Genomic DNA, 26,836 nt, shown 5'->3' with positions numbered 1-26,836 from the left:
ATCATCCCACGCATGCGCAGTTCACGTTGGGCTACCTCAAAAATATATTGGAGGGGGTACGGTGGATCTTTGTAATTGTGTTGGCATATGAATTGAGCTTGTACAGATACCATTCTAGTACTCAAGATGGCATCAGACGAAGGAAAAAAGAATAAGATCAAGAGGCTAGCCTCAGTTAGAGCAGTTGCTATACAAAAGGTGAGTAAAAACATACAGTGTGTCTACCAGCCCCGCCCCTCTTTCTGCATGTTGTACACTGATCGGGAGTTCTCCTGATACTACATGTAGAGATGATTAATTTAGTGCTGGAGTTGAGGCCACTTGTGAGGACTAAAGCCTAACTTTGATCCTCATACTGTTGTCATAACTTAGTCATACTTTACACTGAAATTCATATGCCATTGGATTCTTGTTAAAAAAGCACTTTTATCTAAGCTTTAGATATGATATGCTCCAGCCATGCAGCTAAAAGTTAGCAATTTCCATGTAGCATACTTGTCAACCACATATTAAAAGAATCCATACTTGACCACAGAACTTCTAAGACATTCAAATGCAATTGTATAACTGGTGAATGTGACTCTGCTTGTTGAGTTGTACATGTGCTGCCTGGATCTGGCTAGCTATTTAGGCTAGTAAACAAGATGCATCAACCCTGATAATAGCTATGCTGTATAGTGGGTAATATTCCAGGGAGGCAACCATTTCGTGGTATTAGTGGTTGAAGCCCTGAGCACGAATATTTTACCCACGAATGAAGCGATCAATGACCACCTTTAACTGCAGTGCAAGCAGCCATCATAATTATACGAACTGACTAAATATTGCTCAACCACGAATGTTTTGACCCCCCCCCCCCCGGAAATTACCCGCTATATACGGCATTAAAATGCTATAGCTAGAGAATTGTTGGTACTGATATAAAACTAGATTAAGGACCTTCATTGTCCAGCATGCAGTGTATACACATGTACACAATGTGCATTACACATTCATTTTATTATAAGTAAACTCTTACTACAAGCCATAACTACATGGGTGGGGGTTTCTAGTATACAAAAGGTTGAATAGCTTGCACAGGTTGTATACAAGTGGTATATAATTATATACATGAGGCTATAGTACAAGGTTGTGCCGGTACAAGCCAGACCTGAGCTAGGGGTTGCCCAGTACACTGGAGGTTGTGCCGGTACAAGCCTGCCATATCCGTGCTAAGGGTTTTAATGCACTAGAAAAGATTGTACAAGCGGTGCTGTAAAGAGCATGTACCCCTTAAAATAGCTATTCAGACGCTGTGCTTGTGAAGTTTAACTGCATGGACCACTCCCTCTTATCGTGCACAATATTTCACTCTTTATTCATACAAAATACAAATAAATAGCCAGAGGCCGTATAATCATAGCTAGCTGTCATCTAAATGCATTAAAGACAAGTACATTCATCGTAGCCTGCTCAACTAGTTTTGACGGTCGAGTGCATTCCAGATAGCGGCAGGTGTGTTGGTTATACACACCAGAGAATATGTGTGTCGGCTATTCACGGCCGATCGATGCTATTCACACGCCTCTCACTGCATCAGTAAACATCATCTGACAATTGTCGTGAATAAAATAAATAATAATTATAAAAGTGATCGATGTGCTTTGCCTCAAGTGATTGGAAAATGCATACCTTCATATATCTATCTAAATGGTTATAATTTTTCCCAGGTATAACTTTCACGTTTCTTAATTGTGGAGAGGACTGTTAGGCTCTTGCATACTTGCTATTACATTAACAAACTACTAGTGGTAATAGCCAATGACCCCATGTTTAATTCACATTCTTGACATTTTTGCATATGATCGATTGAGATAAGCATTTTGTTTATGAGGACTTGTTGACCTCTATATCGGAATGATATAATAATTACAATAGCTATGTTTATTGAGTTTACTGCATTTTTAGGGTGTACTGACTCATGAGGTAGACGAGGGCAGCCCGTGCTTGAGATGTGGTGACAGCTGTCCAGGATTCTCTCTACACTTCTGGAGGTTAGAAACGGCTCTAATGTATATAAGTTACTTTTGCTGCATTCAGTTTTAGAGTGTACCATCGTATTAAAAAAATTATTTTATTATAATTTCGATAACTGCTGGAAAATTGATTTACAGAGAGGCATGATTATACCAATACGTGCGTCTAAACAATCCATTGGAATAATGCAACGTGGAATTTGATAATGCATGAGACATGCTGTGTAATGTGACAGATAAAGCTGCATGTGTGTTATAAAAAATTGGCTTGAATTCTTCACCCTTGTAGGAAGATCTGTAAGAACTGCTTGTGCCCTCGTGAGGAGCATGACATCAACGAAGACACTTCCAAGACTGAACTCCAGGAAACTCAAGTCGGAAAGATTCTCTTTTCCCCCTCAGCTGATACCCTCACCAGGAAGGTCAGTGGAGATGCCGGAGGCAGGTCACCAAGGTCAGTCTCTCCTCCTTTGTACCATAATACAATACGAACATCAAACATAATGATTATGCGAATTTTACAGCTGTTGACCATAAATTATGGCAAAAATAAACCTTATACACACACATAATTATAATAATTTTATGACACCACGATCTTTTCCAGAATGCAAAGGTAGTGTCTGCTGATTTAGTTCATTCACTACGTACAAATGTTAAATAACATGTTGAGCAATGTTAGTGAGCAATGTTAGTAAGGTTATATATTCTAAATAATCTATCACCCTGGCTCCAGGCCGCGGAGATCACTGGAAGCGTCAGGACAAGTTGACAGCCCCAGTTTGCTCAAGAAATCGCATAATTTTATCTGGACTCCAAGTGGCTGCTCCGTAGCTGCTGTAAGTTACTTACTATATTGTATAAATATGTTAAGGAACTTCTCTGTGTAGGCTCGCGCATATTTTGAAGGCCTCCCTCAGAACAAAGCACCAGTGAGAGGAACACCTGGAGAAAGGTATTATCAATTGTATGACTAACTGCAATAGTAGCTCACATGCAAGTACTCAGTGCAGTATCAACTCCATTGTCTTAGCTAGCTAGCTAGAGAGACTGGGTTATAATTATGCCGGGCCCCAGTAGTGATTGTATCAATGTATAGTAACGGTTGTTTCATGTTCTCTTCCATGTGTGTAGGTATCGCCAGAAGCAGTTGATCCGTCAGCTACCTGCCTACGACATCGACACACTGTACTGTAACGACTTGGAAGATGAGGAAAGGAAACAAATGGAGTTGTTTGTTCGTGTGCGGAGAGAGAAGGCTCTTGGTAGGGGTGAGGTCAAACTGAGGGAACAGGGAGACCGGTCTCCACTGTGGGTGAGCGAAAACAAAAGAAAGGGAGGCCTTTAGTTACAAGAGTATCTTATTCTCAGTACTGACAATTACATTAATTCAGTAGAACAAAACAACTTTAATGCTCTGTAGCTGGTATAAGAGATGTATCAGTACAAATAAAGTGTACAGAAGCTAGACTACGTACTACTATACTTATAACTGCACAGGTGTGTTCTGACTGCAAGCTCCCCATGAGGACGGGAGAGGTGGGGGTGTTTGCTGATCGGGCAGGGGTCAACAAGTGCTGGCACCCTGCCTGCTTCACCTGCTGCGATTGTAACGAGATCTTGGTGGACCTGATCTATTTCTATCACAACGAGGACAAGAGGATATACTGTGGGAGGCATCATGCAGAGAGGTTAAAGCCTCGCTGTGCTGCTTGTGATGAGGTGTGTGTACGTACACTGAGCAATGCATGCTAAAATATGCCGGCTAGAACTGGCTGCTGTGCCCTACTTGGCTATAGTGCCCTTCACACTGGTCAGTGGTGTTTGTATACTAATTACCTCCATAGACAAAAAATAACCTCTCATAGCCTAAGTTTAGTACCACATGTTATAGAGTTGAGAGTGAGGATTGAAAATATAGCCACCACTTGGCCTAGTTAAATTACTGTACGTGCATGTGTCTACTGTTAAATTAAATTCCACATCTTCTCACATACATTAATTGACAGCATGCACTGTCTCTCATTATAATTATTAGCTGATCCTGTGTACTGAGTACACTCGTGCGGAGGACAGTGACTGGCATCTAGACCACTTTTGTTGCCTCCGTTGCGACAAAGAGCTCGGAGGTAAACAGTATCGGCCTCAGGATGGGATGCCGTTCTGTCTGTCCTGTTATGAGATTTCCTTTGCCACTGTCTGTGAGGTATGTACAGTCCATTTACATATACAGTGTATGTTCTCGTAAAAATGAATGTCTATACATAACTATACCAATGTATAGTGGACTCTCCAATTCACAAGTATTATAGTCCTCAAAGCATATCCCTGAAATGCTGGTTGCTTTAATGAGCAATTTTCAGTCGTTAAGGATTTCTGAAAATTGGCATGTTTGAATTAAAGTTCATTTTTGATCACTCTCTCCCCCCCACACACACACTACCCCCTGCAGTCATGTGGCAAAACGATTACACTAGATGAGCCCCGCCTCTGCCACGGTAACTACACCTGGCACGGGACGCCCAAGTGCTTCAGATGTGCCGTCTGCCATGACTCGCTGGTGGACAAAGCATTCCTACCCAAACACGGCAAAGTATTCTGTTCCAAAAGTCACGCCAAGCAGTATCGCTCTAAAAACTAGAACTGTATACTGCATAATTATATAGTTATATACCTATAGCATAGTTATGTGTCTCTTAGCTGCACTTGTGTATAATGTTCCCATAATGTTCACGTTCTTTATAATCTTTAAATTTGTTGTCGCATGATTCTTAATTAAATATTGTGTTTTTCTGAGGTATAATTATTATGGTATAAAAAGTGATCAAAAGAATGTCAGTTTCAGCTAGAGATAAAAGTCAGCGACTAATCATTTTGCTAGCTATGTTAATCTCTGCCACCCAACTGTCTCTGTCATCTGACGTAGCAGCTTCTAACATGATTCTCCCTCCAGTTGTCGTGGTGAGGAGAATACGATTCACTTTCAATTTCAACAATCTGTGCCAGAGAGAAGACCGAATGATAACATGTTTGCACGAATGTACATTGATATATTTTCGTAGTATTGCTCACAATTTCTACAGTTCAGAGTATTTGCTTACTTTGATGATCGCTTGCTTCTTGGAGTAGTTATTGCCTCAGAGCTGCCATTGGTCGCAGGAGGTGATGTCAGTGAAAGGAGGCGTGGCTCAGCATCACCCTCATTGTCTAGAGCTAATACGCTGAGGCCTCTCAATGGAATAGTACCCAGCGGCTTGGACATTTGCTGTGCAAACAAACATATTCAGGTAATGAAATTCATGCGATGATAAAACCCCAAATGCCACTATCTTATATTATAGAGAGAGATGAACATAATTAGCCTGAGGCCGCGAGACCATACTTACTTTTGAGCCTCTGTAGTAAAAAATGTGTTCTTGCTTCTCTCGAAGAACGAATAATCTTGGTCTCCAGTTGTGTCGAAGGTGGCCCTGCATCAAGAAATAAGCATAATACAGTGAAATTTAAACCACGATACTGGCCAGGCAGTAAACGAGAGTTGGATTAAAAAAATTGAAGAATGCCTATACCCCACAACGTTCCTCTTTAAAGTAAGCTTCAACTCACGGGATATCTAATTTAAAACTTACTCACCTTCTTTCTCAAGAATCCTTGCTTTAATACTTTGGGATCACCGGGATTAGTATTTACCTATAAAGGAGGATGAATAGCAGTATGAGCAGTTAGTGAAAAATAACAATCACACACTTACATGTACTGTTGGCATTCTAGATGAGAGGATATCATCATCTGACTCAGAGTCACTCTCGCCGTCACTGTTACCAAATACATCGTTCTCTTCACCGGGAGCAAAACAAACCTAGCAGTGAAACAAATAATTGTTATTTCTAGTATAGCTTATACTAATTATTGTATAGAAGTTTATGTGATCAGATAATCCCAAAGGTGTAATTTATATAAACTTACAAAGATGTAGTAAGCATCGTCTGTGTCTGCCACTTCCTTATTGTAAGCTTTGTTATCTTTCAGATTGATGCATTGCCCTTTATTAAAGTCTATTCTTACAGGGTGAAAATAACTCTGTCTTAAAAGGGAGGACACGAACTTCAAGGCATCACGACGAGACGAACAAAAGGACCAGGAAATCAACCAATCCAGTATTGCACTTCCACTGAAGTACTTGATATTTTGTCTCTCTCCTTTGCATTTGAACTCTAGCAGTCTCACACCACCTGATCGGTCTTGCATTGCGTGAACAATGTCCCTATTAGTTTTTAGAGTAAAGACGATATTACGGTATATTTGTAATACAAAGAGTAGTATTATATTACAGTAACCCAGGCGTGGAACAAGAATACAGGGCACACACACACACCCACGCACGCACGCACGCACACACACACACACACACACACACACACACACACACACACACACACGCACACGCACACGCACACACGCACACACGCACACACGCACACACGCACACACCCACCACACACCTTTTCTCGTTAAAACTAGACCATAATTATTATTATGACTTTAATGTCAACTTGATTTTGGCTAACAAATGACTGTTTTCTTTTCCTTTGTTAGTAAATAAAAAGGCCAAATTGAATAAGCAAAGGTATACCTGGAGTGTGCACTGGAATCTTAATTTGAAACACATGAATAAAAGTGTTGAGCACTGTGGTTCCTTATATGGGAAATGCTCACACGTTTAAGTAGTAAAACAGACCTACAGTGTGTACACAAAATCCATATAAGGAACGTAGCGCTCTACGCTTTTACTGGTGTGTTGCAAATATTCTGCAAACTCGCAGTAAGACTATGAGAATATTCTCCCACTAAAGCAATCTCCTTGGTTTGACTATACTCTCGATTGTCAGGATAGAATTGCTTACCTTTTAGTGGTGGTGGTTGCTAAGGAGTCCCCTCCAATCAATTTCATCGTACTTCGATCAGGAGAGAACTCTAAACGCTCCAAGCTCCTCACCACATCTTCAATGGCCGTTTTCCACTCGTCCCTCACCGTCAGATCTGGAGCTTGGATCAAATACTCGTGACCATTCTCCAGTCGTATCTGAATAACCCACTGTACAGGAAAGAGAATTGTTATTGTCACAATTGCAGCCAATTAAGTTAAGCTATCTATCGATTATACTTTAGCGCTCCTAACTATAGTCAACTTCAAAACTTGTTCTTAAGGTGAAACTAAAGTACTAGCTAGTGTGCGTCAAACATCCAGCACTAAACAGCCACAGGTAAATTTACTAGTCTAGAGGACTTCAACTTGCTCCCAGGAATTATATATTTTGAATAAGTTTATCCACAGGGGAAAGGCCGGGTCACACATACGCAATATTGCCTTACAAAGGTGCTGCTCCCCATATACAGCCTAGTAACACTATTCGTGGTACTGAATGTGACTTGCTCTCACTGGTTTCTTGTAGTCGTCCATTGTTAGGCAGGTGAGTGTAGCCCTGGCTAGGTTGATGGCTCCGGCTGGAGTCCTGTCCTCTCTGTTCCGGTAATATCGTAGCTCCTGTTTGTTGAGAGTGAACCATCGTGTCCTCCAATTGTGACGAACGTGACCCTATAAGGATAATAGGATTAAATCACAGGTCTATTAATTAGGATTACCCTGTAACATTCTTTTGACATTAGTAAATCAAATACAACCAATGAAACAGGAAACGTTTAGTTAGTGTCTGTTTTACTTTCGTTGCATGCATGCAAAAGTGTTGAACAAACAGAGTAATAATCAACTAAGGTGTGTAACAATGTGACTTGCCCAATTATGAGAGGCCTCACAATGTGAAAACAACATAAGGTATCATGGTGGATTATTGTCCACTGTGTATGTATCTAGCTAGCTTTTGATGAAGCCTTGCAGATGGAGTTTGCAAAACAAAATTGGCAAGTGAAATACTGACAAACCAAATAAGCTCTCTTTTCTCTCTGCCTCACGCACATCAGTCATGTTAGTGAGAGATCATGCTAGCACAATAACTAGATCTCTGGCACTACATACTTGCTGTCATGTATGTATTGCAGAGCAGACTTGGCATGGCATGTGCACTGAGTGTTGAAAGTGGGCACAGAGGCTAAACTAACTTAGGGAGCTTGAGAGAATGGATGCAATTAGTAAAATTAATAGTTACTAGGCTCAGACTGGAATGGCTGAATAAGCTTAGCCTAGGAGTGTGCAGGGGATCAATAATTATTATCATTTATTGGATAAGCTAGTCTACTATAGCTAGCTAGACTAGCCAGCTACACTGCATAAAGTATACTCACCTTTTTGACCAAAAATCCCTGTCTTATTATGCTTGAGTCTGCCATTGAACACACAGTCCTCTAGTTCAGCTAGATCTACTTATTATTATCAGTCTGCATAGAAGAATAATAGAGCAAGTGGAGACACGCCCCCATCTTCCTCAGCAAAACAGGTAATTATCGTCAGTACACCCCCACTAATGTGGCCTCTGAGTCAGCACCTTGTAGCTAGTCGGCCCGAGCAAGCCAGTGAGTCGAGTATAGTTTGTCAAAGACAGCCTTTGCGTGGGACTACACACTCGTGAACTTCCCTAAAGAGCCCTGGGTGACTGCTACTGGACCTAAACACAGCCGTGATGTCGACGTACAAAGGCAGCGCTCCACCTGACTTTGCTCAGAGGCTAGCACAAAGCAAGCAACTCATCCCTAAGAAACACCCCATCACCAATGACTATACCATCCTGACCAAGACCCTGGGTGTGGGGGTGAATGGGAAGGTGCTTGAGTGCATACACAAGGCATCCGGGGACAGGAGAGCTCTCAAGGTGTGTGTACGACGGTACCAGGATGCCAGAATTATAAAAACATTTGCGAGGCTATAGATAATTATATAAATCAGATATTGTGGTATAGAGACGAAATATTCAATTGGCACTTATGGCGCTTTTGAATTCGGACGACTACAGTGTGTGTGAGTGAGTGTGTATTGGTGACATAATAATATATTAGCACCGTGTGTGGATTAGCACCGTGTGTGTGTAGGAACTGACTGTGTGGCTGCCTAGCAAAACAGCTTCTTGGTTGACATAATATCCATTCTCCCAGCGTTCTGCAAATCTATAGAATTGTATATTTTCATAACACATCTGCTGTGCATGCATGTTGAAGTAAGCCTAATATCGTTTGCGTACATGAATAATTTTCAAAATTGGCCTTTTTCCGTGCACTAATATGTTCATTGTTCAATGTAGCTTGGATGTTAGAGGGCTTCCTGGGGTTTAATATGTAACGGACGGCAAACACGGTTGTTACATAATATATAATCTGTCTCGTTGATCTCCGTACGTCCAATCAGATTCTCCGAGATGTGCCCAAGTCGCGTCGTGAGCTGGACCTCCATTGGCGTACTTGTTCCCACGCTAACATTGTCAACTTGAAGGACGTGTACGAGAACATCTTTATGGGTCATCGTAGTCTCCTCGTTGTCATGGAGTGGTGAGTGGGCGGGGCTATATCGTGTTACGGTCAGTATCACATCATTAGGGACAGTAGAGTGGAGATAGGAGGAAAGAAAAAGGAAAAAGTGTGTGGGAGGGGGGGGGGGGGGAGGTAGTAGGAAATACGTTATATAATAACAGAAGTTAATGAATATTCACACTCTATAGGAATTGTTTGTAATTTCGTACAATTATATAAGCTGTTGGTTTCTTGTGTCTGTGCTTATAGAAAAAGCCTTAATAAAGTTGTCAAGTGTTACCTCACCTACCACAAGCTACCCACCTTCATTATGAGGGATTTGTGAAGTGGTGGCTATCTTCATTCACACACACACTTGGCCTCTTTTTATGTGGTAGACCTCCTGAGAGGTGGGTTTTTTTTGGTCCAGTGGTGGTTATTTTTGTGTGGATGTGGTTAGTACCAACCACCACCAACCATTGTCACATCCCCACGATACCATACATGTATATGCCATGCTAGAGACCACACCCCCCTCTTCCCCCACTGCAGTATGGAGGGTGGAGAACTGTTTGACCGGATCCAAAGGAACGGACACTTCACAGAGAGAGGTACTCATGCGTGGTCACATCCACGACCAAAAACTTATCCAATACCGTATAGCGGGTAATTTTCGTAAAAATAATATTGTATGTGGGCAGCTGACCTCCACGAAGAATGTAGGCATAGCTTAGGAACTCGTTCAATGCAGTGCAGGCAAATGACATTTTTACTCCCAAAAATCAATGTTTTCCCCCTCGAAAATTACCCGCTATACGGCCCATTTTGTAGAGTTTCTGTGTTTCTTGAGATGCATGGCTTAGGTAGGCCATCTAATTCTGCTCCGCTAAGCGCATTCCATTCTCTAGTCATGTTCTAAGTGTATTTTGACTTAGTGATAATTTTGGTTATTTTCAGGTGCTGCTGAGATTGTTCGGTACATCAGTCTGGCGGTAGCTCACCTTCACCACATGAACATTGCCCACAGAGATCTCAAGGTACTGTGTGTGTGTGTGTGTGTGCACGTGTGTGTGTGTGTGCACGTGTGTGTGGGTGTGCGTGCGTGTGTGTGTGCGTGTGTGTGTGCGTGTGTGTGTGTGTGTGTGTGTGTTTGTGTGTGTGTGTGTGTGTGTGTGTGTGTGTGTGTGTGTGTGTGGTGTTGGGTATTTATCTCACACTGTTTTGTTTTGTTAAGACTCACCAGTTGTGAAAACAAGTATTTTACATAGCGTACATACATTGTCAGTGCTGGTTCTAGGTTGTATTTACACACCCACCCACACACACGCACACACAAACACTCCACACACCCACACCACCCACACACACACGTACAGCCTGAGAACCTTCTGTTCACTGACAACACTCCGGGTGCTCTCCTCAAGCTAACAGACTTTGGTTTTGCCAAGGAGGTCAAGGGAACACTCCAGACTCCATGCTACACCCCCTACTATGTTGGTGAGTATTGTAACCTCAGGCAACTCTCATGTATTGCTATCCATAGCTAGCTATTATACACAAGTCTCATGCATGTATCATTACATGTCATGTTCATACTTGTATCACACACCCCACTGTGTTGTTATTGTAACCGTAATTGCTAACAGTCATTATTATTGGTGCAAGCTCTTGTATGAATCTAATAGGCCCCCATTTCTAAGCTCACTAGTCTTGTACATGTGTGTATCACAGCATTAATTATATTCCTTATCCATCACAGCTCCTGAAGTCCTGGGCCCTGAGGCATATGACACGTCATGTGACCTGTGGTCTATAGGAGTCATCACATACATTCTGTGAGTGCTACAAAATCACTATATCCTATACAACCGACCACTGGTCCTGGGTTCATTTCAATCCCCCCCCCACTATAGGCTGTGTGGGTTCCCCCCGTTCTACAGTGCTGGTGGAGCTCCCATCTCCCCCGGCATGAAGAAGAGGATACGACAAGGACAGTACACCTTCCCGGACCCAGAGTGGACCAACGTCTCTAAAGAGGGTGAGCTCTCCACTAGCCTTGTGACCCTCAAGACTGGCCTCTAATAATTATAGAGTTCATATTGTTGAATCCAGTGCTCAGCCTCTATACATGATAATAATTGCCTTGCTGTGTAGGCTACAGAAGTAGTTTCAATCCCTAGGCACCGCTTTAGTAGCTTTTTATCACTTTTTGATATACATATTTATAGTGCTTACAGTTGCTAGTCGAAGTGGCACTGTGCTGTACCTGCATTTGCATTGAGAATGGCACTGCTATAACTGTTCATTTTACTCAAATTCGGTTTTATTTCTGTCTCTTCATAGTATTAATCCACTGTATTCCCTCGTTACTCTCCCCCCGTGTGCAGCCAAGGAGCTTATCAAGGGTCTCCTGAAGACCAACCCAGGGGAGCGGTTCAAGATTGATGATGTACTCAAGCATCGCTGGATCGCTGTGAGTTTGTATGCACAGTACTATACGATACTATACGTTAGAGTGTTGATTGATAATAGCTAGTCTGGACTGCATTCACAGAATTTAGAACCAAAAATTGAAAAGGTCCCAGCCCCCCCCCCCCCCCTCAATTACAGCCTTGTTAGTATGCTTATTAGTGACTGTGTTATCTGCTGCACACTTCTATATTGTGATATCCCACCTCTCCCTGTATATACATGTGTGTGACAGTGTGTGTATTAATGTACACATTGGATATAATACTGATGTATTGTATCAATATTGTACATGTTCCACTGTGTACTTTTCCCTAAGAAAACTTTATTCCTCATTCCTACAATCAAGCGTATACGTACTGACCCCCCCCCCCCCCACACACACTGCCCACCCCCCACACACACACACTGACGTACCCACCCCTCCACACACACAGTGCTACCAGAAGGTCCCAGAGACACCGCTGGCCTCCTGTCAGATCTTGCTAGACGAGGCAGAAGTCTGGCCAGATGTGCAGGTACAGTCATTGCATTCGTACAGACTAGTCAGACTGTAATAGCATTGTCCCCACCTACATGTACATCCTGCATCTTCACACACACCCACACCACTCCACCCACACCACTCCACACATACACCACTCCACACCCACACCACTCCACACCCACACCACTCCACACATACACCACTCCACACACACACACACACACTGCAGGAGGAGATGTCCCACGCCCTGGCTACCATGAGAGTGGCCGAGGACCCCACTAAGATCAAGACCATCTCAGAGTCTAAGAACCCGCTCTTGGCAAGAAGAGCCAAAAAGAAGGCCAAGGCCACAAAATAACTTTATAACTGAGTGATGGGTATAATAGCTAGTAAAATATTAGAATGTGCTTGTTTTTGTTTTGTTAAGACCGTATAATTTTTATCTATTTTTTTAGAGTTTATTGCAAATTAATTTTGTGCTCTCTCAATAATATACTTCGAAAAATGCAATATTATTGACAATAATTATAAAGCATATAAAAATGTTGTGGGACACATAAAAATAATACAAAGAGTCTACTAACAAACTAACAAACTACGTCTTAATCAGTTTACAAATATCTCCGACTACTTTAGCGTTATCGTGAATTTCCAAACAGCCATTAAGTAAAAACCGATAGTTTGCCTGAGGGGAATAAGCTTTTTTCTCCTGCCATCTGATCAGCATTCGATGTGGCTTCATGTGATATCCGGATAGTGTTAAATCTCTTTGTATACCGTTGAGCTCTTGGTCAGTTAGTCCGAGGTAAGGTGCATAGGAGGGCCAGTGTTCCAGCAGCTTTGATATTTGGAGGAGGTGGGTCTCGTTGTCACATGGTTTGTCGAGACATTGTGGGTCGAGGCCAACCTTGAGCGCAATAGCGTTAATCTTGTCATCGAGACCTGTAGAAAACAGCCAAGAATAATTAAAAGCAAAAGGCTTAATAATTATGAGAATGTAATAATATACAGCTAGACATAATTATATGATTTTTGTCTGCTTTAAATTACATGTGCATGTTAGGTGAAGATTAATGTCATGGACTTTCATCACACAAACGTACATCTCTTTGAAGAAAATAGGACTTCAAATTACGGACCCACCAAAGCACATGCAACTACAAAGAAGGGCCAACATTGTACACATCACATGTACTCTTTCCCCTTCCACAACAAGGCAAAGGGAAGGCACCACAACAAGGCACCACAACAAGGCAAAGGGAAGGCAAGACAACAAGGCAAAGGGAAGGCAAGACAACAAGGCACCACACCAAGGCAAAGGGAAGGCAAGACAAAGAACTGAAAGAAAGATGATATATGGACATGTACCTTCCCTCCCACAATTGATAGAAACAATTCTAAGAATGATAGTATAAATAATGATTATACATGTCAACGTACTTTCAGTGTCAGTTTCCTCCTCAATTTTGCAGTACTCTTGTTTCTGTAACTGCAGAGCCAGGTCTTTGTGATTGACAAACTCACGCAGACAGTCCGCTATCTTTTCCCAGGTGATGCCCATTGCACGGTAGTTGTTGGAGATCTTACTGAACAATGCATACTTCTGTTTATTCACATCTGCAGGGAATAAGAATATATATATTCATTATTGTTACAAGTCTTGTACTGTACAATCTACGTGTATAACCGCTAAAGGAGTAAATACTTATCTACAAATTTGTACGATTTGTAACTTCATATTCAGACTAGCCTTGTCCCCAGGCCGAGTTGTCTCTAATAGGTCGCCAACTATTTTCCCCTGTTTGAAAAAATCGGCCTGGAAACGAGGCTAGATTCAGACGTGTGTGCATGATTGATTGGTACACGAGCAACGTTCCCTCCCTCTAGCTCTCTCCCTCTCGTGTGTACCTAATGGGTTGTCTTTTCGTATGATCTCCATCTCATGCTCGGCGAATCCCAGTCCAATACCAAGTTGAATTGGGTCTGTCAGAGACTTCAGCTCTATCGTCAGGTTCCGTACTGTCAACTCTATGAATTAAAATATAAAAATTAATAATGGATCATTCAGTACCGTGTTTTGAATCTTAGCTATTCTACTATGGGTAAGTTTTCTTACCACTCATTTTTGTGCTGATTGTATTCCGAAAGCTAGCTAGCTAGCACTTCTACCAGGCCACCATGGACCACTGCACTGTTTCTTACTATACTAGAGAAGACTCATCCCCACGCCCACTTTTCCCCCCAACATTTCGTGGTTGAGCAACAACCACAGATGTTAAATGTCTCACCCCCGCTAGCTACATGTATAGTACCATTATAATTATGTCATCGTTGAATTGCATTGTAACTTAACTGTACTGACAAGCAAACAATAAGCTCAGATTCTAAATAGTGATCACTATACTATAGTCAAAGCAGTCCGGTTATAGTTAAGTTCATTTTGGGACGCAGCAATCAATGCCTTTCTTGGGGCATTTGCAGTCAGGTCCACACTTGCAGTCTGCACCAGCACACCCCTTACACACACAAGGACAGCAATTTCCATCACACTTGTCTCCACACTGGCAGTCAGGGCACTTGCAGTCAGCTATAGGAGAGAAATAACAAGATTAGGTACAAAAGTCTTGTCTAGTGGTAGTGAAAACACAGGCCATAATCACACACATCGACAACGAGGCAGCCAAAAAATTCCGAATGATAAAATAAACTTACTACGTTTGCAAGGTCCAGCTACACAGCAATCAATGCCTTTCTTGGGGCATTTGCAGTTGGGTCCACACTTGCAGTCTGCACCAGCACATCCCTTACACACACAAGGGCAACAATTTCCATCACACTTGTCTCCACACTGGCAGTCAGGGCACTTGCAGTCAGCTATAGGAGAGAAATAACAAGATTAGGTACAAAAGTCTCATCTAGTGGTAGTGAAAACACAGGCCATAATCACACACATCGACAACGAGGCAGCCACAAAATTCCAAATGATAAAATAAACTTACCGCGTTTGCAAGGTCCAGCTACACAGCAATCGATACCTTTCTTGGGGCATTTGCAGTTGGGTCCACACTTGCAGTCTGCACCAGCACATCCCTTACACACACAAGGGCAGCAATTTCCATCACACTTGTCTCCACACTGGCAGTCAGGGCACTTGCAGTCAGCTATAGGAGAGAAATAACAAGATTAGGTACAAAAGTCTCATCTAGTGGTAGTGAAAACACAGGCCATAATCACACACATTGACAACGAGGCAGCCACAAAATTCCAAATGATAAAATAAACTTACCGCGTTTGCAAGGTCCAGCTACACAGCAATCGATACCTTTCTTGGGGCATTTGCAGTTGGGTCCACACTTGCAGTCTGCACCAGCACATCCCTTACACACACAAGGGCAGCAATTTCCATCACACTTGTCTCCACACTGGCAGTCAGGGCACTTGCAGTCAGCTATAGGAGAGAAATAACAAGATTAGGTACAAAAGTCTCATCTAGTGGTAGTGAAAACACAGGCCATAATCACACACATCGACAACGAGGCAGCCACAAAATTCCAAATGATAAAATAAACTTACCGCGTTTGCAAGGTCCAGCTACACAGCAATCAATGCCTTTCTTGGGGCATTTGCAGTTGGGTCCACACTTGCAGTCTGCACCAGCACATCCCTTACACACACAGAGGCAACAGCCACTCTCTCCACCAGTACACTTGTCACCACACTGACAGTCAGGGCCACAGTTACAGTTGCCTGTGTAGGGAGGAAATATAACTATAAAGCACGTGCTTTTACTATGAGCCATGAAAACTCATGAAACTGATAATATATGCAGTCCAGTCACAGACTTACTGCACTTGCAGGGTCCAGCTGTAGTTGGTTTGTCCGCCATTTCTGATTATTGAGAGTTCTTGAGAGATTGTTGAGAGTTGGTTCGAGTTCTTCTTGTTTTCTGCTGCTGGAATCGTTGCTGAATGATGTGCACTGACTTGGTTGCTTTATATAAAGTGCACAGTTTTCCACACGACGGTGGCCGTGTGCAAATTGTACCGAGGGCACTTTTGCACTCGGCACTGTTTTGCACTTCACTTTTGCACTCGACACTGTTGCACACAGCCTTGCCCTTGGTCTCAAGAATGAGCCGCGTGTGACAACCATTGCACATGCGCAATAGAAAGGTCCACACAACAAATCAGTTTTTATATAGACTACACACATTCATACAATGCCAGTACTAAGCAAAAACTGTTTGTTTCAGTTTTTGCAAGCACAATAATTATGATTGTGCAAAAGCAAAAGAAGTCTCTTCTGAGTTATTTTAGAGACAACTCGGTCGCGAATGAAATGAAAATCGAAATGAGGGGCGGGGCTCGCTCTGTCTGCGCATGGGTACATCTGTGATGATCCGATTGAGACCTCGTGAAGAGAACGTCCCTGTAGAGGACACGGGCTAATCCGTTGGTGTCTTCTCAGCATGAAGGTAATCCAGAACCATTCAACTGATAAGTGGATTGTTATACACTTATTGTGCTTATAATGATATAAATTGTTGTGCTAGTATTGTGTATCAAGATTTTATCCTGTTTACATTCTGCGACCTTGCATGCTCTAATAATTATTGTTGTTTGCAGGTTTCTTACACGTTTCAACCCAAATGTCAACACAAACAGCGAGATTAAGACCACGGATCGCTGGGTGGACAGGAGGGTAAGTGAAATTTTTACAAGCAGGAGGCAGACCGGGCGCGAATTCAAAGCGCCTTAACAAATGTTTGGGCAGAAGCTACACCAACTAATCTGTGTGTAGAAGTACAGGTAAATAGCAGATACTGCTGTTTACCTGTGCTAATCTTTTTTTTTTTTATCAAGAAGGCAGTGATAGAGCTCATTTTCTGCTCACTCTTTATACCTAGCTAGAGCTAGTGAGGTGAGTCATATGCCACTTGAAGTTCAATAGTTCAGGAGGCCAAGGCCATCACCTCCTCTGCCTTGTTGCTAGTTACGCCCCTGCACTGATTGATTGTGCATGTATGTAACCGTGTCAGAATCATTAAGTGAGCTATGCTGGAGCGTCTATAACTCTACATGAGTTTGTGAATTGTATCTCGTGTGTGGCATTGCTTATTGCAGATGAACACCACCATTAGTTGTCATTATATCTTCAGTCATGGCATTATTTTACAAAAAGAACTTTGCAAATAGACAGGACCCGGACCCATGCACCCTAAGAGGTATTTGTGAGAAGTAGGTAGTGTCTGTAGTGTTTGCACTTCATGGTATTGTGAATTGGAAAATTAATGACTGTCTGTGGGTTTTCATTAGAGTAATTGTAAATGTTTGGTGCATGAATGGTTGTCTATGAGTAAATTCCTCTCTGTGAGTAAATTCTTGTCTATAGTCTGCTTTGTTACACATAACAACCTTTATGGTAAACCGCTTGCTCATTAATTATTCATGAGCTAGATCTAGTGATCGTGAGCAGCTAGAATGAGCTGGAAGTCCAGCTGAAACCCAGTAGTCATTTCATGGGTCGATTTTACTGCATTAGCCTAGGTACAGTCTATTGTAGCTTCACTATATGCAGGGCGGCTTGAAGATGTATTTAAAGAAAAGGCTACGGAAGCTCATAGACCATTTGAACTTATTTTGTGGCCTGGAAAGCTTTGAGCTGCCTTCCAGAATGGTAAGAAGCATCGTATAAGAGCAAGAACACAGAGCTAGAAGTGTTTTTACTAGTATGTGTTCTTTCTATAGTAACTTGATGATCGCTCAGAGCTTCCACTGGAAAATGTTTTGAAGATTGATACTTCTCGTACAGAATGATACACAAACAGCTTCAAACTTCTATCATGGCATTAATTTATAGTTCACAACAAATCCTGAGTATTCACGAGCAAACAGTTTCCCTTAGCACCATGTTCTTTTAATTTGATGACTTTCTGTTATGTTCACATCTGCAGAATATTCCAGACCAGACTGATGCACATGCAAGTACCGTTTCTCGTTCCTATAATTATAATGATGAAGGAGCAGTTCAGGTCTCTGGCATAAATCAATTCAAGCAAAACTCGTGGGATTGTATTTCATTGGTTGAGCTCTGGAGGATGTATATCAGGTGAAACAAAATACCGTATAGCGGGAAATTTTCGCTATTTGGCTTCAGAGCCCACAGAAGAAATTTTCGTGGGTTGTAATATTCGCAGTTCAATGCCAGGAAACCACACACACCAATAGCTTTGCATGTGAAATTACCAGTGCGTGGGAGTTTATCCTGGTTTTAATTTTCGTGTTACTTCTCTGCCCTAAAAAAACGCGAAAATTTCCCTCTATACGGTAGATACGCTGCACTACACACTTTGCCCACGAATAATAATTATACTAGAAGGCATTATTTCATAATTGATTTCGGATAGTTATAATTATAATTATAATAGCAGGTGGTGTAAGCAAAGTGTGTTTATAGTGCAGTGTATCCTTTCTTGTGTATTCTCTGAGCCAATTGCTGACTAGGCCCTGGCAAATAATTTGGAGCATAATAGGTTAGGTCATTATGCTGGTATAATTGGAGCATAATACGGTTTGAATTTTGTCTGCAAATGCAACGGTCCTGTAGGCGGAGGCGGGTGACCCTCTCGGCCACTGTACACCATTCCCTGTATGCGAATTATAACTGCACAATACTTTGCTAGCCTATAATACTTATTTCCTTCACAGGCCTTAGAATAAATGTCTGCTGACAGCTTGCATATGAATATAATTACGCTCACCACATTCGCTTGGAGTCATTCAAATAATACATGTTTAACTATGGTTGTACAGATTGTGGTATATAGGTATATAGCGAAGGCATCATATCTGGCGCGAGGATATTATGTCATAATTATTTTGGCAGTACCGGGTCTAAGCGTAGGTCACGTGCCCCACGTCTCTATTGCGCTAGAGGTTGGAGGTCACGTGACTGCGGTTAGGTTTGGGGGGAGCACTGAGAGAGGGGCCCTGCGATTAGCCTTAAGCACTTAAGTGTTGGGGGCCCTCATTCAGCCCCCCAAACCGATAAATCAACATCGTCGGATGGAAAAGGTGGTTAGGGCTCTAACCGGTGTAAAGTATTTAATGGGAGGGTGGGGGGGGGGGGGGGGGAAATAGTTAGATGAGCCTTTTGCAAAACTCTGGCTACTGAAACGTGTACTGTGCACGCGCGGTAAGGCCAGAGGGCCAAGCCTTTGTTATCATAGCGTGTACCCGAGGTATGTATAGAATAATTATAGTACTTGTCACACTATGTGTTTCCAAAACCTGCTGGGTGCCTATTATAATTCTCACCCCGCCTATACATGTATATTATGCTGACTTACCTGTGAAGTAGTTTCGAATACTGAAGGTAAATGTGAACACTCAGCAACGCATTTGCTTCTGTCCTTGGTGAGGATCCCTGGCGACAGACAAACATATCCTGCATTTTAGGTCGTCTAGATAATCGTGAGACAGCATAATTAATTGTCTTTGCATGCAGTCAGAGCGTACCTGAATCTTTCCAAGAAAGTCGACTCATTCCTCTCGAAGTCTAAAACTAATTTATACACTACACAGTCACTTTCAGTTCCAAACGACAACCCATAACCGGTTAATTGTTTTATTTGTCGTAAATGTTCACAGCTCCTTGAAGCGTCAACTGAATCCACAAAACTGTGGCACAGGGCTAGCATCAGGTTTGCCTTCAGTTTCAGATCAATTTGACGCTGAGTTTGAGTTGTATGCATTTGCATGCAGTCAGAGTTCAAATAATTATGATTACATACTATACCGTCAAGCATTGCCTTGAATCTGCAACGTAACGTAAAGAAAACTGCAGTAGTGTAAATATTTGACAAACCCCTGACTTTAATAATTCAATGACAGAAATGTAATCATACTGTTATGGCCTGTACAATTGCACATCGTATAATTATGTAGAATTCGTGTTTTGCATGAATGGTATAAATTCCACTCTCTCTGCTCCATCCTTCTCCTGCTCACAAACAATTAATGTGTATACTAATAGCAACTGCATAACACATAGACTAATACTACACATACTCTAATATATACTAATAATCATGTTTCCTTGCAGACTATATACGACGTAAAAAACTTTGAAGCAAATCAATAGTGATAGTTCGGTCAATGGGTTAGTTAACGTACGTCCGAATCCATGGACGAAGAAGAATGCTCAGGCTGTGCATGTATAATACTTTAATGGCTATAACTTATCACTTATTAATAACTGTATAACCTCAAATTTCTCCGTATCACGGGCTACCGGGTTCACTTCCTCCTCCTGCATAAGTTATAATTATTGTAGTTACATTATATAATCAACGGTTAATACGTCTTCATCACCCGAGCTCGAGTCCACCACCATTTTTTCCTGTGCCTGCACTTTGGCCTTCCGTGGACCGGATACAATGTTCTTCGTTTGAAGCAGTGTGTCATAACAAAATTAAAGTAACTCACTTCGACCTGGGGGCCTGTCCTCTCCATGGCGGTCTCAATGGAGGCCTGGTGGGCACTTCCCCATCCCACCATCATATCCTCAAGGATCTGCAGCTGCTGGGGTGTTTTCTTTTCGTGCCTTGTTCTCGGTTTCATACTTAATTACAGCTTGACAAGCTTCATGTATAAAGTAGTATTTGAAACAAAAGGCTGTAGCGGCGGAGCCCTGCGGCACTTTGACAACAATCTGGACTGCATGCTTATAACTTTATACTTCTTACTATACCTCTTCAAGTTGTGTGTAGATATAATTATAATAATAATTATTATGTGTTACATGTTTATTGTGCATGATCTCGTTCTCTTGCGTGATTCTCAGTATCCATGTATCACATTTGGCCTGTTAAATAATATGCATGCACAGGTAGGTAGGGAGAAAAAACTACTTCTGCGATGACTAATACGTTTCTAGCAGTGCATTTAAATTCCTTATGATCCAATAAGGCTCCATCTGTTACACCCTGTATGTTTGTTGCTACAGTGACACACAGGATTAAACTCACAGACAATTACTTAAAAGGGCCATGCATGCCCATAGTGGATTGCTAAAAGTCTTAGCCATTGACTATACACTGATATGCTTAATACCTCGACATGGCGTCAGTGGCGTCAGTGGAACCTCACAGCGCACACAGACTCACTCATACTTCTCTGTTGTGTAATTGCTCTCTTCTCGGTTTAAATCGATTTGTGCTTTAGTCTGCATTGTATATGAGACAACATGATTTCCGCGTTGAGCATAATATAAAGTGATTGTATTGCTTCGGCTAATTTGTCAATTTTAGTATTTAACAGTAAGTATAAAATTGTAGAGGGTTGAGCCTTTTGTTGACTATTTCCTTCATAATTTCACAATTTTGTAGTGAGATGGCAGTCATCCCCTGATAAACTAGTCTAGCTATGATAGCCACTTGCCATCTGTCGTGTCTTTTTGGCATACTGATAGGAGATCCCCACTTGAATTCAAAAATTCTGCGTTTCCATAAGAGGTCGTCCGTGGTAGATGTTTGTGAAGCACTGAGATCCTCATATTATATGACCTTGCTCTGAGTCCTCCTCTTTGATATTGGCCAAGCCCACGTTTTCTTTTGCCCTGCCCACGTTTTTTTGTAAGAAAAGCAGTAGTTACGGCAGGTGACTTCCTCGGCCACCGTACACCTGCATACAAATGTACTGTGCAATACTCTGCTGTATAAGAAAAGTCTGCAAGGCCGCCAGAGGAGCTGGAGGTGCAGGTGGTGGAGGAGCAAGAGCAAGAGCCAAAGGCCCTACTGCAAGAGGAGCCATAGCCCTAGCAGGTGGATGAGCTCGAGCCATTAGCGGAGGTGGAGGAGGAGGTGGTTGAGCAATTGTTGGAGGAGGTGGCTTTGCATTCGTATGACCATTCAGTAGTTTCACAAAGGTCAGATTCAATTTTTGAATGTTGTACTTGACCTAATTCTATGTATCTTAAATCTTCAATGTTATATATGAATATATAATGAGCAAAACAGTAAACTAAGGACAGGGAGTTCATCTTCGTAAAGAAAATTTACATAGTTGCTCCATCAACATTCCATGCCGATGTTAGAGTTCGTGAGCGTCCCAGAGCAAGAGGAGGGTTGCCCCAGAAGGCGAAGATGTGTTGTGAAGACTCCTATGAACTCTAGAGGGACCAAGGAAGACAGCGCCAATAAAAGGAAGCTAGAAGCCTGAGCTCTTAATAATTAATGCTAAAATGTTTTTTGTTTAACTGTTACTTAGCACCGTGCATGGTGCTTAAACCACCATTGCTGCTATAGGAACAACCATGCACATGCAGAAGAGATTGTACAGTAGTCCCTAAGGCCTTACGTATATTGGAAGCGACCCCTAAAGTTCAACCATGACACACCTTAGATATTACTTCCCCCCCCATACTTCATGCAAAAATCATAAGACGCTTACCTCATGACAGTTTAACCCAGCAAGATGTAAGCCTGGTTGGATTGGTAGACCATGCTCATCGGGTGCCCGGCACCTCTTGTACTCATTCGTGCCGATAGCTTGTACTCCCCCACTATGAGTTTCTTCAATATCGAAGTCTGTTCCCACCAAGAAGGAGCACTGAAGCAAGTATTAGAAAAACGCAATCGTATTGAATTTTTAGAAGACAGTGGTTGTCAAAGAACCAAGTGTGTAGTAATTGCCAGCAATCAGGACATAACCGTCGGACATGCACTAACTCCATCATGCCACATACCACCCCCATATGATGCTCGCTAAGTCGATCATGTCTTCATTATTACCATTAGTATCAATAATGTGCTCTCTGCCGTTGGGAGATGCAATCCACTGGACATTTATGAACGGAATAATGGGGCTCTTTTCCGTCTTTTTGACAAGCGACAGCCCGAAAAAATGGAATTGGACTTGATCGCATAGTCCCAATGAAAAATATTTTTATCTTTACCAAATGTACTTGCAGAACCATAGCCACAAACAAAACAAAAATTCAAATGATAACCACTTTTAACTAGTGATACAGTCTTTGTCATCGTTTTTAGTCGGAATATATTCTCGTAGGGGCTTAATAATTAATCACTAACCTCTTCACTAACTTCTTCCTTTTCTATATCTTTGCGCACATTTCCGGTGTCGTCAAGGAACAATTGTGGTGGCAGGGTTTGCATTTTCGTAAATAAAAGTGAACAGTATTTGGTATAATATAGCCGTAGTCTCCATTTGCGTTAAGCCCCCTGTAGTGCCAGTTGGGTCCAAACAGAGGGTTGAGATCTTTGTAAGCATTAATAGTGTAATGTTGAATACCTTGCACCTTCTTTGATGGGATTCCCAGCAATTTTATACCTCCATTGAAGTAAATAGAATCAAACGGAACAACTACTTTCACTTCTGGTGAGCCTTTTCTGCTACAGCCGAGTGATTGCTTAATTTTAAGCAGTAAGCAATCTGCACTTGGATTTGACTGCTCAGGTGGCTCATATAAATGTTCCAAATCAGTTCCTTCACGCCATTCATCAAAGCTACTAGGATAGCCAACATAGTGAATCTTTACACGTTTGCTACTGTCTTCAGAATCAACTATACGAACAGGAAATAGTTCCTTGGCTGTGCTTCTTGTTGGGATTTTCTCAGCTCTTGGTAGCTTCAAATCAGCGTATTGACGATAGTTAATGCTTTTCCTTGAACGAAGCTCCATTATAAGCTGTTACCGATCGTGGCTCCAGTTAATTTTGTATAATTATTTTTAGTATGTACGAACCTAGAGGGGGAGAGAGGAGGTAAATCAGCTACCACGCTAGAGGATGATTGGTCATATCTATTAGTATTACATACAACTGCTCTGACCATAGCCTATGGTATAGATCTATATGGCAGTTTTGTATGATCATACTGTGGACGTTAAGTTTACCATAAATACAGATAATAGAAACAATGGCACCTAGACCATAAGTTGGAATGAAGTGCCACTTAATTGGATGCTTGGTGGAGGCATCTTATACCGTCAATAAGACAATGGTAATAGCTGTGTAGTATCTATAGTTGCGTAGTAACCGCACCCACAAATGATGTCATGATTAACATTCCAATGATGTCACAGAAAGTAAGAACAATTTGACAAAATCGTTTTGATATGCTGACAAGAATTTTTGTTCTTTCTACCTCTGTATATTGTTTCCTTTTTCTTGGTTGACTTTCCAAAGGACAAAGACTTTTTATTAGGACGCCGGTAGGGACATCCACATAATTGTAGGATAGCTCCGGGTAAAAATATTTTCCAGCACAGTTCGATTTTTAAAACAAGTTTGCTTCAATAAGGGTTGATGCATCCATCAGGTTCACAGTCTCCGAATTTATAGATTCATGGACTGGACTCGCCGTTTCCTGACAGGCAGCTGTATCGTTTATAATCTATCATAACTCACCGTAACATTCCTTCCCTGAGGCACTTGGTTGGTATGATCCAAGACATTCCAGGCAGATAGTGTTATTACACATTGTAGCCCCAACGTTTGAGTTTCAACATTCGTGTTGGTGGATATCATTCTACTGCTGTGTACATATAGTTTGAATCCAAGATTAAAATGCAAAAGAGAAAAATATAATTTTATAGAGACGGCTTGCGTATGCACCAAATTATTGCTATTATTTTGCCATTTTTTAGCAGAAAAGTTATCTAGATACAACAAGCATTATTCTCAGTGTGGAAACAAATGTAAAACAACTTTTTGTCGATAACCATAACCATACTGTAATAAAATAGCATATGAAAGTATCGACGACCTTGGCAAACACAACTTATTTTGGAGATGGAGGCAGTCCTGCGGCTGGTAGCAGTGGAGCTGTTGCCGATGCCGATGATAGTGGAGCTGGCAGTGGCACTGCTGGAGGTGGCTGTCCTGCAGGAGCTGCCACTAGAGGTACTTGTACTTCAATAGGATTCATTCTCTTTCAATGCAAGTTGAAGCAATAATGAAGAATAATGCATGGGAACAGCTAAATTACTATGACAACTTCCCACGTTGCACATGCACATGTTCACAGGTACTTGTCCAACGACCACTTATATAATTATTATTTTCAACAAGATTACAGGACAATGACAAATTATCAACGTCACATTTATCTTATCCTTAATGTACTACTGTAATGAAAAAAAGGGAATCAAAACTAAAAAACATTTGCAAGTCCTCTCCATGGCCTTCTTAATGGAGGCCTGGTGGTCCCGTCCCCATCCCACCATCCCCGCGTCCCACATCTCCTCAAGGATCTCCACCTGCTGGGATGTTTTCCGGAGCAATCTTCTTGACTTTGGCTTCATCATAATTATCAGCTAGCTTGACAAGGTTCATGTTATACCATAATCATTATGCAGAAATGTTCCTAAGGAATGCATGTTCCATCTCTGTACAAGTAACAAGCATCTGGCAGACTTTGGCCACAGTAGGCAATTTTTTACTGAGACTGACTCGGATGTGAAGGTACGTATACTTTCGAAAAACAAAGGTCAATTAATTATACGCCGACCATAATAAGTATATACGATGTATGTACAGTACGTGAACCCATGCAGGTACAGGGTTTTGGCAACATGAACTCTGCGCATGCGATTAAGAATAATTGGTAGTTCGGCCGGCCAGCCTCATTCTTATTTTCCATGATGGATAATTATGGTCGTCCTCCTTCTTTGTTCTGCTGTGTGCCAACTATATAGCTGGCGTCATATACATGGCATAACGTAACTCACTTCAACCTTCTTAATGGAGCCCTGGTGGGCCCGTTCCTATCCCATCATCTCCGCGCCCCACATCTCCTAAGGATCTCCATGCAGCTGCTGGGGTGTTTTCTTTGGTGCCTTGCTCTTGGTTTCATCATTATTGCTTGCAGCTTAAGGGGGGTGGGCACTCGTCAAAGGTCATTATCGTAACCTTTAATTAAGTGGTACGAAAAAATGGCGTTTTTATTTTTTCATTTTTTTAATCCAAACTAGTCTCAAGGTACTATTGCCCGGCTTGTATAAGTTTTGTGATGGGTGACAAGGTTCATGTATGAGTAGTTATACCATAATCATTATGCAGGAATGTTCCTAAGGGTATAGTTGTGGAATTGTAGCCAGAAGTGATGATTAATTGTAATTCGATACTCTTCCTTTATTATGAGTTACTGACTCGTTCATTAATGAGCATGATAATTATTTATGCCTTAAGCACCAATCTGATTGGGTTGCAAAAATTCTGCGATATCTCCATACACGTTCTCGTGACTGACATAACACAGGAAGAAAAACCTGACATTGCCCACGTCCTACTGTGACTCTGACTCTGGGGGTTGTGACTTAAGTATGCATCGGTGTAACTTCACTGCACACGATTTGCAAACCATGCGTGTGCACATAGTTAAGAACT

General features: G+C 41.8%; 5 protein-coding genes and 1 long non-coding RNA gene across 9 annotated transcripts in view; 3 read left to right on the top strand and 3 right to left on the bottom strand.

Moving 5' to 3' along the window:
• The first annotated feature begins 25 nt into the window (after positions 1 to 25).
• LOC135345035 (testin-like) lies at positions 26 to 4,811 on the top strand. 2 transcript variants are annotated; one of them, XM_064542357.1, is made up of 9 exons: positions 26 to 198; positions 1,948 to 2,033; positions 2,305 to 2,469; positions 2,746 to 2,854; positions 2,906 to 2,970; positions 3,150 to 3,330; positions 3,516 to 3,737; positions 4,054 to 4,221; positions 4,468 to 4,811. In XM_064542357.1, exons 1-9 carry the CDS (start codon positions 127 to 129, stop codon positions 4,654 to 4,656), a joined length of 1,257 nt encoding a protein of 418 aa, XP_064398427.1. In that variant the 5' UTR covers positions 26 to 126; the 3' UTR covers positions 4,657 to 4,811. The 2 variants fall into 2 exon arrangements, with proteins under 2 accessions (XP_064398427.1, XP_064398428.1); XM_064542358.1 differs by having other exon boundaries at positions 27 to 198; positions 2,752 to 2,854.
• LOC135345036 (pleckstrin-2-like) lies at positions 4,784 to 8,474 on the bottom strand. The gene is made up of 9 exons (XM_064542359.1): positions 8,316 to 8,474; positions 7,456 to 7,611; positions 6,920 to 7,110; positions 5,982 to 6,279; positions 5,767 to 5,874; positions 5,649 to 5,705; positions 5,402 to 5,485; positions 5,117 to 5,280; positions 4,784 to 5,012 (listed from the first exon to the last, which is right to left on the bottom strand). The coding sequence occupies exons 1-9, from the start codon at positions 8,358 to 8,360 to the stop codon at positions 4,874 to 4,876; spliced, it is 1,242 nt and encodes a 413-aa protein (XP_064398429.1). The 5' UTR covers positions 8,361 to 8,474; the 3' UTR covers positions 4,784 to 4,873.
• Positions 8,475 to 8,491: 17 nt separating this feature from the next.
• LOC135345037 (MAP kinase-activated protein kinase 2-like) lies at positions 8,492 to 12,958 on the top strand. The gene is made up of 10 exons (XM_064542360.1): positions 8,492 to 8,839; positions 9,370 to 9,509; positions 10,023 to 10,081; positions 10,428 to 10,507; positions 10,847 to 10,967; positions 11,230 to 11,305; positions 11,384 to 11,508; positions 11,858 to 11,943; positions 12,377 to 12,457; positions 12,656 to 12,958. The coding sequence occupies exons 1-10, from the start codon at positions 8,651 to 8,653 to the stop codon at positions 12,782 to 12,784; spliced, it is 1,086 nt and encodes a 361-aa protein (XP_064398430.1). The 5' UTR covers positions 8,492 to 8,650; the 3' UTR covers positions 12,785 to 12,958.
• On the bottom strand, positions 12,932 to 14,699 carry LOC135345039 (uncharacterized). The gene is made up of 4 exons (XM_064542362.1): positions 14,543 to 14,699; positions 14,335 to 14,454; positions 13,867 to 14,043; positions 12,932 to 13,368 (listed from the first exon to the last, which is right to left on the bottom strand). The coding sequence occupies exons 1-4, from the start codon at positions 14,547 to 14,549 to the stop codon at positions 13,022 to 13,024; spliced, it is 651 nt and encodes a 216-aa protein (XP_064398432.1). The 5' UTR covers positions 14,550 to 14,699; the 3' UTR covers positions 12,932 to 13,021.
• Positions 14,700 to 14,746: 47 nt separating this feature from the next.
• On the bottom strand, positions 14,747 to 16,432 carry LOC135345038 (uncharacterized). The gene is made up of 6 exons (XM_064542361.1): positions 16,273 to 16,432; positions 16,000 to 16,173; positions 15,713 to 15,874; positions 15,426 to 15,587; positions 15,139 to 15,300; positions 14,747 to 15,013 (listed from the first exon to the last, which is right to left on the bottom strand). Exons 1-6 carry the CDS (start codon positions 16,310 to 16,312, stop codon positions 14,862 to 14,864), a joined length of 852 nt encoding a protein of 283 aa, XP_064398431.1. The 5' UTR covers positions 16,313 to 16,432; the 3' UTR covers positions 14,747 to 14,861.
• A 370-nt stretch (positions 16,433 to 16,802) lies between these two features.
• The window catches only part of LOC135345064 (uncharacterized), a 32,737-nt gene continuing 22,703 nt past the window's right edge, over positions 16,803 to 26,836 (top strand). For all 3 annotated transcript variants that reach the window (XR_010397630.1, XR_010397631.1, XR_010397632.1), the window contains exons 1-3: positions 16,803 to 16,900; positions 17,052 to 17,127; positions 18,380 to 18,534. This is a non-coding gene — a long non-coding RNA (uncharacterized LOC135345064). The remainder of the gene's footprint in view (positions 16,901 to 17,051; positions 17,128 to 18,379; positions 18,535 to 26,836) is intronic.

The sequence above is a fragment of the Halichondria panicea genome, chromosome 12, assembly GCF_963675165.1.
Source record: "Halichondria panicea chromosome 12, odHalPani1.1, whole genome shotgun sequence".
Lineage (NCBI taxonomy): Eukaryota > Metazoa > Porifera > Demospongiae > Suberitida > Halichondriidae > Halichondria > Halichondria panicea.
This window is presented reverse-complemented; position numbering and strand designations above follow the sequence as displayed.

Bases quoted from the DNA above. Each gene is read 5' to 3' on its own strand.
- LOC135345035 (XM_064542357.1), top strand. From the start codon at position 127: ATGGCATCAGACGAAGGAAAAAAGAATAAGATCAAGAGGCTAGCCTCA. The intron at 2,855-2,905 runs GTAAGTTACTTA...TTCTCTGTGTAG, and splicing joins GTGGCTGCTCCGTAGCTGCT to GCTCGCGCATATTTTGAAGG. The intron at 3,738-4,053 runs GTGTGTGTACGT...TATAATTATTAG, and splicing joins GCTGTGCTGCTTGTGATGAG to CTGATCCTGTGTACTGAGTA.
- LOC135345036 (XM_064542359.1), bottom strand. From the start codon at position 8,360: ATGGCAGACTCAAGCATAATAAGACAGGGATTTTTGGTCAAAAAG. The intron at 6,280-6,919 runs GTAAGCAATTCT...AAAAACTAATAG, and splicing joins GCAACCACCACCACTAAAAG to GGACATTGTTCACGCAATGC. The intron at 5,013-5,116 runs GTAAGCAAATAC...TCTCTGGCACAG, and splicing joins AGAAGCAAGCGATCATCAAA to ATTGTTGAAATTGAAAGTGA.
- LOC135345037 (XM_064542360.1), top strand. From the start codon at position 8,651: ATGTCGACGTACAAAGGCAGCGCTCCACCTGACTTTGCTCAGAGGCTA. The intron at 8,840-9,369 runs GTGTGTGTACGA...ACGTCCAATCAG, and splicing joins GGGACAGGAGAGCTCTCAAG to ATTCTCCGAGATGTGCCCAA. The intron at 10,968-11,229 runs GTGAGTATTGTA...TATCCATCACAG, and splicing joins CTACACCCCCTACTATGTTG to CTCCTGAAGTCCTGGGCCCT.
- LOC135345039 (XM_064542362.1), bottom strand. The intron at 14,044-14,334 runs GTACACACGAGA...TATTCCCTGCAG, and splicing joins ACGAAAAGACAACCCATTAG to ATGTGAATAAACAGAAGTAT. The intron at 13,369-13,866 runs GTACGTTGACAT...TGTTTTCTACAG, and splicing joins GGAGGAAACTGACACTGAAA to GTCTCGATGACAAGATTAAC.
- LOC135345038 (XM_064542361.1), bottom strand. From the start codon at position 16,312: ATGGCGGACAAACCAACTACAGCTGGACCCTGCAAGTGCA. The intron at 16,174-16,272 runs GTAAGTCTGTGA...CTCCCTACACAG, and splicing joins AGCTGGACCCTGCAAGTGCA to GCAACTGTAACTGTGGCCCT. The intron at 15,301-15,425 runs GTAAGTTTATTT...TCTCTCCTATAG, and splicing joins AGCTGGACCTTGCAAACGCG to CTGACTGCAAGTGCCCTGAC.